Below are 9946 nucleotides of genomic sequence, written 5' to 3' on the forward strand. Positions count from 1 at the left end.
AATGTTCTTTAGATGCAATAGTCTAGGGCTTTACTTCTATTTACATTAGAGTAGAATTAACACATTAAGCATGATATGAAGAGGTCAACAAAAAAGTAAATAAGCAAATTATAGAAATAAAATGTGATGAATTCTTACAAGTTATTCTATTTCTTTATTATAATGACATCAGTAAATGTCAGGAAACTTAAGGGTCTGTCACAACCCTCGACACTGAAGCCTTTATTATAAGTCAGCCATTTAAATTAGCACCAGGCTGACAATTAGTGAGCATATTCCCATATCCATTTACTGTTAGTTAAAATGCGCATGCTATTTCATATAATGGACGGAGTTGCCTGCTGAGGCAAAGGACACACCTATGCTCAAATTTCAGCTTTGCCACTGAGCTATGGAACTTCAGGCAAGTTAGCCTTTCTAATCCACAATTCTCTCATCCATAAAATGGGAACTTTATAAAACCTAGCAAGTAGGATGTTGTGAGAATAAATAAAGATGAACAAAACACCCTGTACAGTGACCTTCATTCAGTAAACACTAAATAGTAATTATAATAACTATTGTGATTCTAAACAGAACAATTTAAAATTATATTAAAATTCAAGAGGTGCTTAGAGCACCATTAAAGAAGAGGTATCTAGTGCACCTTTTGAATAATTGATTCCTAATATTTTGGGGGAGAAGTCACGTATATTTGCAGATTTAGACAGTATTATGAAATTTATGGTTGGACTGTAATGTTTCTTCCAATATCCAATCACTCATTTAAGAATGTATTGAGCTCTTACAACATCCTCATCATTCATTTACTGAAAATTTCAGCAGTTAAGTTGTTCTAGTTGGAAAACGTGTATTGCTTGAATGTGTTGATAGGACTTGCACTCAGCAGATGCAAGTGTAAAATAAGAACCCACGTCGAATTTCCACTATTAAGACACAAGAAATTGAAAGCAAGTTCAAGGGATGTACAGGTGTTTAAAACAGAATACTCTCTTCTCTTATTGTCATATTTATTCAAGTATAAATACACTTGCTCCCTGAATTGGTCTTTGGGTCTATGTTACAAATATTTGACTTTTGCCTAAAATTTTAAAATATGGATTTCCATTAAGGATCTCTTTGTAAGTAACATATATATATATATATATACATATATATATATTCAGTGCAATTGTATTCACTGAGCAACATTTTTAAAACTTGGGATTTTATTTTCTATAATTTTATATAAAATTATAATTATAAAATTATAATTTTATATAATTAAAAATTAATTTTTAAAAATTGAGGTAGAGATTAGACACAGTATTGAACTTAAAACAAAACTTAAAGTTACTTAAGTTACTTAAGTTTTAGTAACTTAAAACAAATTTTAAATGTATAGTTCAGTGAATTTTTACAAATATATATACACACATAACCACCATCCAGATCAAGTTGAAGTCTCCATTGTATCTTTTTCTAGTCAATACCACTTAGAGGTCACCTCTATCCTGACCTCTATCACCATAATCAGCATAGATTAGTTGTCTGTTTAGAAGTTCATAAAAATAGAACCATATAATGTGTACTCACATAGTTACTGTCTTAAATTACTTATTTCATTAGCTTTTACTCATAAGGAACCATGGGACCAAGTTCCTCTTTAATCAGCTTGTCTGCACTGATGTATCAATACATAAGAGAATTCCACCAAATCTTATATGTACTATGGAGCATACCATTACCTAAAATGGCCCCAAAAATCAATCCAGATTTACAGAACCATGTTTAACATTATCACTATTACTATCCATAATATTCTAGAGCCATCTTCCTTGCTGCCATTGGATATTTCTTTCAAATTTTCAAGTTTTTCTGAGAGTATAAATCTATTAGTTACTCACAAACATTATGTGAGGTCAGTTAGCAGGAGCTCACAATATATTGGTAGTCTGAGAAAGCATTTCTCAATTTACAATATTGTAAATTGAAACATAGAATGTTAGTGGCCTTACTCAACTTTTAACAGTGATTTAGAGGCAATGCCACCTCTGGAATTTAGTTTTTCAGATCCCACGACACATTCTGTTTTCACATATGTGTAAATAATAACAAGGCAGGAAAAGAATCTGAGACAGCATTGTACTTATTCTCATATTCAAGCAGAAATACGTGGAATCCATGCAGAAGAGAGAGAACCAAAAAGCCATGCAATCGCCGAAGAGTTCTAAAGCAACTGACAAAACCTAATTGAAACATTTTAAGACTTACTATTCAGCAAAGACCATGAAGTGACTGATTCCTGTACTTTCAAGTAATAGAAAAGGGACTGAGCCATAAAATTATAGAGAAATAACATGCAAAAAGTACAAGGGTTTTGCATAATGAACTTAAAATTTTAGAATGTAAAAATGATTTATTTTTAATGATGTCAAAAATACTTGTGTACTTTTTGAAAGTAGAGTTTGCATAGCAACTTCTAATAAAGGCTTATATCTCCATAATAAAACAAAGCCTGAATACCTATGATAAGGCCTAATTTTCGAGGCACATTCAAAGGATTTAACCCGACAGGCATGGTAGCCACCGATTGTTCACTGAGAAAGAGATACAGAATGGGGTCAAATGCTGTTTACAAGACCCGGTGTGGCTCAGGGTCTTCTTTCTCACAATGTAGCTAAGAAATCGGGAGTATTATATAGTCCTTTCCATAGCCAATCAGGAGGGTTTAAAAAATAATCAGTATAATGATCACATTTCATTTAATGACAGCCAACAGTGGAACATGATTCAATAGCATATATATATATATAATTATATGTGTATATATGCATATAATTTTATGCTAAAGTATAATCTATTCATAACTATAAGAATAGTTATAGTTATGCTTGAGCTTGAGCTTGTCTGAGCTTTTAAAGCTCAAATATATCATCTAGCTCCTCTGCAGCATACATATAAATAATTTTAACTTATAGGAGAGACTCAAAGGCAAATTATAAATAGGATAGGTCCACTAGATATCTGTATCTATACATTAGGACAAATACAGTTAAAACTGCTATTTATGTATAAGATTGGGATGCATAAAGGTATTAGTTTTGTGGAAAGTGGTACTTTTTATAAATTCTTTTGTGTTAAAGGCTGCTCAATCATCAAAAAAATTCTCAAATAGAATATGATTTTTTAAAATATTTTGAATGTGACTAGGTACACATTTGAGAAAATCTGTATAAGACAGAAATCATTGTCTTTACCATTTTATTTTCTTTGTAAGTTGAAACTTGTGTGCTAATCAAAGATCATTATTACATTAGAACTTATTTTAATGAGAAAAGGCTGTTGCCTATTTGAATTTTTCTTGAGAGTGCCTCTAAAGAAAACAGTATCAGAGAAAGTAGTGGTCCTAGTAGTGATGGCAGCAGTCATTGGAACGCAAATAACAAGTGAACACTTTGGAATGTTTACTATGTGTCAGGCACTGCTCTCGGGACTTTACATGAAATCACCTGCTTCATTTTGATAAGATCCCTATGAAGTAAGTAGAATTATTATCTCATTTTCACAAATGACAAAACTGAGGAATAGAAGTTTGACTGGATAACCTCTTAAACCAGGCAGTGTGGCCCCCAGAGTCTACATAATTTAACTTCTACACTACAGTTGCATCTTAGAACAGTTAAACAAAATCTCAGAATAATTCATTCCACTTCATTTGTGGCATTCTAGCATAGGAACTCAATTTTGATTACTAATGTATAGTCAGGATAAGTTTTTTTGGTTTTGTTGTTGTTGCCGTTTTGCTAGACCATACAGATGCCTTTCACTGTCATACTTTAAGAGCGTCCCAGAACATTTTATCTAGATCAAAATTATCGATGAATTTCTGCATTCCACTCCTATCTTTTTCAGCCAAATGATCCATCTTCTCCTACAATAGTAGACTTCAAACAAAACTCTGGTAAAATCTCTGAATGTTTTTGTCTAGTACCTAACTACATGGTAAATGCTAAAATTTTTTTAACCTGATAAAGATTGTAAGCACCTACATGATACTTTTTCTTTATTGTAGCTATTAGTGTTTAGAACCTAGAATCAATCAATATATGTGTGTGTGTGTATGTGTGTGTGTGTGTGTGACTATATGTATAGATATAGATATATATATATGGTCATAAGAAATACATGTTTGGTAAAATACTTGAGGGTATAATGAAGTATGACATTACCAATGTGCTGTAGGAGCCCTTGTATTCAATGGGTACATCCCAGAGAAACCACATGACAAATCGCACAAAGGGTTCAAATAATGCCTTTTACGGGTAGAACCAAAGAGTTCCAAACAATGAATGGCCTGAGATTCCCATACCTAAGTAAACTCACAAAGATCCTTCCTTCCTTAGAGAAAGAATCTTGTTCTTCTCTCTGTGCTCTAGTTCTGTCTACAGTGTACAGTGGGTGCTTAACAAATGTTGTTGACTGACACACAGAAAATAATGTTTTCTCTTTTTCCTCTGGCCCCCTATCAATCTGTTCTAACACTGTAGCCAGAGTGACATTTTTGAAACATAAACTTAATAGTAACATCCTCCTCCTCACCTTCCACACTAAACTCCTTCCATGGCTTTTCTACCACTCTCACAATAAAGACGAAAATCCCTGACTAGGTCTAGAAGGCCCTGCAAGATCTGTCCCCCTCCTCTCTCTAAGAGCTCCACACTCCAGGAACATCTCTCAGTTGCTGGGATGCGCCACATCATCTCCTGTTCCAGGATTCCGTGCCTCGTATTTCTTTTCTCCCTTACCTAAGTGAATTCCTTCTTCTCCTCCAGATTTTAGTTTAAACCTTACTCTCCAGGAAAACCTACTATGATTAGGTCAGTTCACACTATTTTAAGTTCTCACAGTACCAGGTACTATTCCTCCAAAATATATACTGCCATTGAAAACATCCATGTATTTGTTTTTGTACATCACTGTGTCTCTTCACTGGAATGCAAGGGCTGTGAAGGAACTATTTCTGGGAGTTTACTGTCTACTGCCTAAGTCTAGTACTTGCGTGCACACAAAGCCTTCAATATTTGTTGAATAAAGAAATGAATGAGTAAAGTAATGAGTGAATATGGTTGTCTATCTGGTCATATTATCAAAGTCATAGAAAGCAGAGGCTTTATTAAACGGCATCTATCCACACTGCCATGTTTAATAATACTAAGCAACCAACCATCACAAGCTGTATGTGTGTACGGCCATTTAAATAGGGAATGTAAAGGAAAGAGGCACTCAGAGTCCAGTATGAAATTTTCATATACATGACCCTGGGTTTAACTTAATTTCTCATTGATTAGTTTGTTATTCTCATTTTTTAACTGGGTAGTCATCAAATTCACTAATTCTTTTAAGCTGGTAGGAAACAATTAGTCCTCTTAAGTTGAAACTTATTAAATAATAATGGCCCTGGGGCACTTGGATGAGTATCAGTCACTGAAAAAACTATGTGCCCCATAAGCATCCATCATTCAGGAAAATGACACTCTTAAATATTTCAGTTCTAAGGCTTGGGGTCAAAGAACACAGTGATGCATAAGCTAGCTCTTCCCCACCACTCCTGTGTGTGTGTGTCTGTCTGTCTGTCTGTCTAAAACTTTACCTCTTTATTACTGCCTATACCTGAAAAAAACCCTAATAAATCAGAAATCTTATTCAACAGACATACTGCACAGGGCTCAGTAAGAAGTGACTGTGTTCTTACCCAGGCTTTGCCACTAACTTGTTTGTGACGTATAACCTCTCTTCTGTCCTTATTCCATTACTGCATAAATACATAAATAAAATTCGTTAGGTGTGAATAAATAGAGTAAGGATAAAAATGGATTCATTAAATAAAAGTATTCTAGAAATTCACAAGTGCATAAATTGTTTGATGACATTCTAGGCTTCTAGGCCATGGCAGGGGCTTGGGGGAGAAGAGAATAGCGTTGCTGTCTTTTTAGTAGTTTTATGGTATTTTAAATATGAAGGCAACTAAAATAAGGAGACTTTTTTTTTTACAAAATTATAGTTGAGACCAGACATCATTTAAATTTTATTTACTGTGTGCTTTTAACTTTTTTCCTAAACTTTCTAATGAATGTGGATTTATCTGTTTTTAAATTTGTTTTTAAAAAGAATGTGGCAATCCGTGTAAATACTGGCTAAAAGCAGGGCTTCGCTTATACTTTATCTGAATAGAAACCATCTATCCCTGGCCATCAATGATGATGGGTGTTGGGAGACACATCCATTCTCAATCAATTATTTAACAGTCACTTGACATACAGGAAACAGGGAAAATAGTCAAAATGGAGCCAATCCTTTTGGGAAGAAAGAGCCTGCCTTTATCAGCTCCATCTCCCATTTGTGATAATCAAAAGAATCCTGTCTTTTGTTTGCTTTTCATGGCCAGTGGTGATCTTTGCACTCCAGTGTAAGCTCAAATTTTCAAAATGAATCAATGCTCCAGAACACTCCTGACGGACTCTCTTTTCTGGGTTGAATTACCTTACGCATCAGGTACTATGCTGTTCAATTATGCAGCGTGGTAATTCCAATTCTTCATCTTCTGGAAAAAGCTATCCACTTGCGAAATAAAATGCATTTCTGAGACAACTAATCCTGTTTCTCTTCACCATATTACTGTTGCCATGCTTTTTCCACTCTTAACTACTGATTATGGGTGATACCTGGATCCCTACATTAAAAATATACAGAAAAATGAAAATTTTCATTTGAAACACTCTCCCACAGAGAAGAAGCTGTGTCTTGTTTCCTAATTTAAGGAAGGAAGTCATACCTCGTGTGTCCTTCATTAAATGCCCTGCTCTGTATTTTAAAGTGGCATCAGGATATTTAGAGCAATTTTACCACAAAATGATATTCATTCTTAATTCATTTCTATGAATCAGTGTAGAGGTATGCAACTTCAAATGATATTACTGCAAATCACCACATGGAACTATCTTTTCTATGATTTACAACGGAGTTAGACTTGGTAGAGGGAAATATGTACTGTTTTATTTATGTAACACATAACTACAAAGCCGAATGCTCAATTCATGGAAATTTACTAGCCAAACTGAAGTGCAGCATAAACCATGAAATACATAGTTATCTACAATGACTTGAGCAAAAACATAGTAAAAACAAAAGCCCTCATGAAGACGGAACAAGAAAATAACCTTTCACTTTTTTCATCGACCCATGAACTTTCCTAGTGGCCAGCTCTTTTCTTTCTATCTCCCTTTGCTGTTTAAACAAGTACAAATTCTATCAAGCCTTCATTTCTCTTAAAGTCAGGTGAGAGAGAACTGCCAAGTCTAATAAGATTTACAAGGGCTAGTTCTCCTTAGCAGTGTCAGCAAAAAAAAAAAAAAAAAAAAAAAAAAGAAGACATTATACAATAATACATAGAGCTTAGTCCCTACAGCTCTCAAAATCAGATTTAATAATTCACCTCTTACTAAATTTCAGCCATAAATACCATTTACTCATGTGTTGATTGCCTTCATTTGACCTGTAAGCTACCTGCTTTAAACCCTGATACCTTCCCTCCTGCTCAGCCACAGATATATCCATGTTTCATTGTTTTCATTATCATTCACTTTCTGTTCATAAGCTTTTCTGTATTTACACAATATATTTTTCCTTGATCATTGTCACATAGCAACATTGGAGAGAACACGCTAATGGCTGAACTGTATTTATAATGAGATGAAAATAGAAGTTAGATCTAATTTTATTTTAAATTCAACACTGTTTCCATCCCTAAGAACAACAGAAATTACAACGTGGCCTCCACTACTCAGATAAATATCATTAGCTGAATATCCTCAGATAATCTCTTGCAATTCCTCACATGCATCCCCTGTTTATTAGCTTCCCGATCCAGAAACATCTAAACTTCTCTACTATGTATCTCCCCAAAGCATCCGCTAATTGAGAAATGCTTTTTGATCTCCAACATTTCTAAACATTAGCTGGCCTGTCTCCCACTTAAGAAACCACAGACATCACATAATTTTACATAAATTGACAAATGTTGGCCTTGGTCATAACCTAGAAATTAACATGAATTCCAAGAACCCTCCTTCCAATCAAGAATATGTTCAGATGCCTCCTCCCCTATTTGCCACAACCAGGTACAGGACTTCACACTTTACGTGTAAAAGGCACAGCAGTATTCATGAGTCCTGTCTCCCTGGTCCTTTACCAAGAGTACCTGTGTGGGGATTCTCAACCATGGAGCACCTGCCGTGCACGCCATTCTTCACCAAATGTGTGCCCAATCTTCTACCTAAATGCCTGTTTGCATCTAATGGGGGAAATCTGTGCATTGCGAACGTAAAGGTGGCAGAGGAAAGCACAGTGGTTACTCAGGTGGGCCATGGCCCAATGAAGATGGGGAGCAGCCCAGCAAAGAATCCAAGGAACGAGGAGGACAGGTCATCCTACCGGCCACGTGGTCGGAAGTAGACCCGGTACAAAGAGCTCGCAGGAAGAAAGCGAACCTGGAAACGTGGCTGCTCATCCATTAAGAGGATGCCAAAGGAGAAGCTGTGGGAGTGGTGAGGCAGAGAGGCCAGAAACAGGTGTTCACCTGGAAGCCAGTTGCAACCCTGTCCAGAAAAGGAAGACCCCATGCACCAGCCCCGCCCCGCCCCCCTCGCTCTTCCTCCCCACGCCCTGCCCAAGCCAAGGCCCAGTGGGGTGGGTCAGGCGCCGGGCCTTACCTTGGCTGCAGTCCTTCCCGTGGAAGCCGGTCCGCGAGCAGTCGCACACCGCCTGGTCGTCCACCACGGAGCACACGCCCCCGTTGAGGCACACCCCGCCCTCGCCCTCCTCGCCCGCCTCGCAGGGGCTCCCGCCGCCGCTGTTGGGCGGCTCGTCGTCCAGCTTCACCTCGCCGCTGTCCAGGGGCAGGGCCTGCGAGGAGTTGACCCTCACGTCCCGAATCCAGCCTTTGAACGGCTCTCGCTCGCGCACCGAGGCCAAGGTGAGCTTGAGCGCCGCGGCGCGCAGTTCCGGGGGCAGCCCCCCGACGAAGAGGCCGCTGAACACGGTCATGTCCCTCCGCTTGGACTTGACCTCCACCCACTTGGCCTCCGCCTGGTCGATGAAGAGCGTGGTGTTGCGGAACTGCCGGCGGATGAGCACGCTGTGCCAGGCGCCGTCGTTGACCGGCGTGTCCGCCAGCAGCGTGGCGGGCTCGGCGCAGAAGATGGAGAAGCTGAGCTGCAGGCGGCCCCCGCGCGTCAGGATGAGCTCGAGGAAGTCGCAGAAGCCCTCGTCGTCGAAGTAGAGCACGAGGCCGCGGGCGCTGCGCGTCTTCAGCTGGAAGCTCATTTCGCTCTCGCAGCAGGCGTTCCACTTGGGGAAGCGCGTCCACTGGCCCTCGGCGCCCGGGAACTCGAGCCCGCTGCCCAGCTCGGCCCAGCAGCCCAGGAGCAGCAGCGAGAGGCACAGGAGAAAGCAGCCCCCGCGCTGGAGTAGCGCCGTCCCCATGCTCGGGGCTGGGGTGCGGCGGGGGGGTGCCGGGGCCGACAGGGTCAAAATCGTCCTGGACACCGTGATGCAGAAATAAGGGTCCAGGAGTAAGTGGGATAGGGGGCTGGGCAGGAGTGGGAGGGACGCACCCTCCTTTGTCTAGTTCTTTTTTTCTTCTTCTTCTTCCAGCAACCCCTCCCTCTCTCCCTATAGTCCCCTTCCAACTGGAAAACGTAGACCCCAGTCGTACAGGGCAGCCACAAAACGTCCAAACCAAAGGGTGGATACACTTTGGAAGCAACGTTCTGGAAAAGGTGTCGACAGAAGGTCAAGGGAAATCACTCATCCATTTGAGTCCAATGAACTAGTTCAAGGGCATCAATGATGTCAACAGATGCTTCACTCCTCAAATAATCATCCTCTGCCAGGTACCATCAGCGGT

At 39.1% G+C, this 9946-nt stretch overlaps 1 protein-coding gene across 23 annotated transcripts in view; it reads right to left on the reverse strand.

Annotated features, from left to right (window-relative positions):
- NRXN1 (neurexin 1) overlaps positions 1–9616 on the reverse strand; it is a 1091189-nt gene extending 1081573 nt beyond the window's left edge. For all 23 annotated transcript variants that reach the window (XM_037047882.1, XM_037047881.1, XM_037047879.1 and 20 more), the window contains exon 1: positions 8751–9616. In XM_037047882.1, the coding sequence (XP_036903777.1) occupies positions 8751–9522 (772 nt within the window). In that variant the 5' untranslated portion in view covers positions 9523–9616. The remainder of the gene's footprint in view (positions 1–8750) is intronic.
- Positions 9617–9946: the final 330 nt, after the last annotated feature.

Source organism: Sturnira hondurensis, unplaced genomic scaffold (genome assembly GCF_014824575.4).
Source record: "Sturnira hondurensis isolate 20B ecotype Veracruz unplaced genomic scaffold, ASM1482457v3 Scaffold0006413, whole genome shotgun sequence".
Classification (NCBI taxonomy): domain Eukaryota; kingdom Metazoa; phylum Chordata; class Mammalia; order Chiroptera; family Phyllostomidae; genus Sturnira; species Sturnira hondurensis.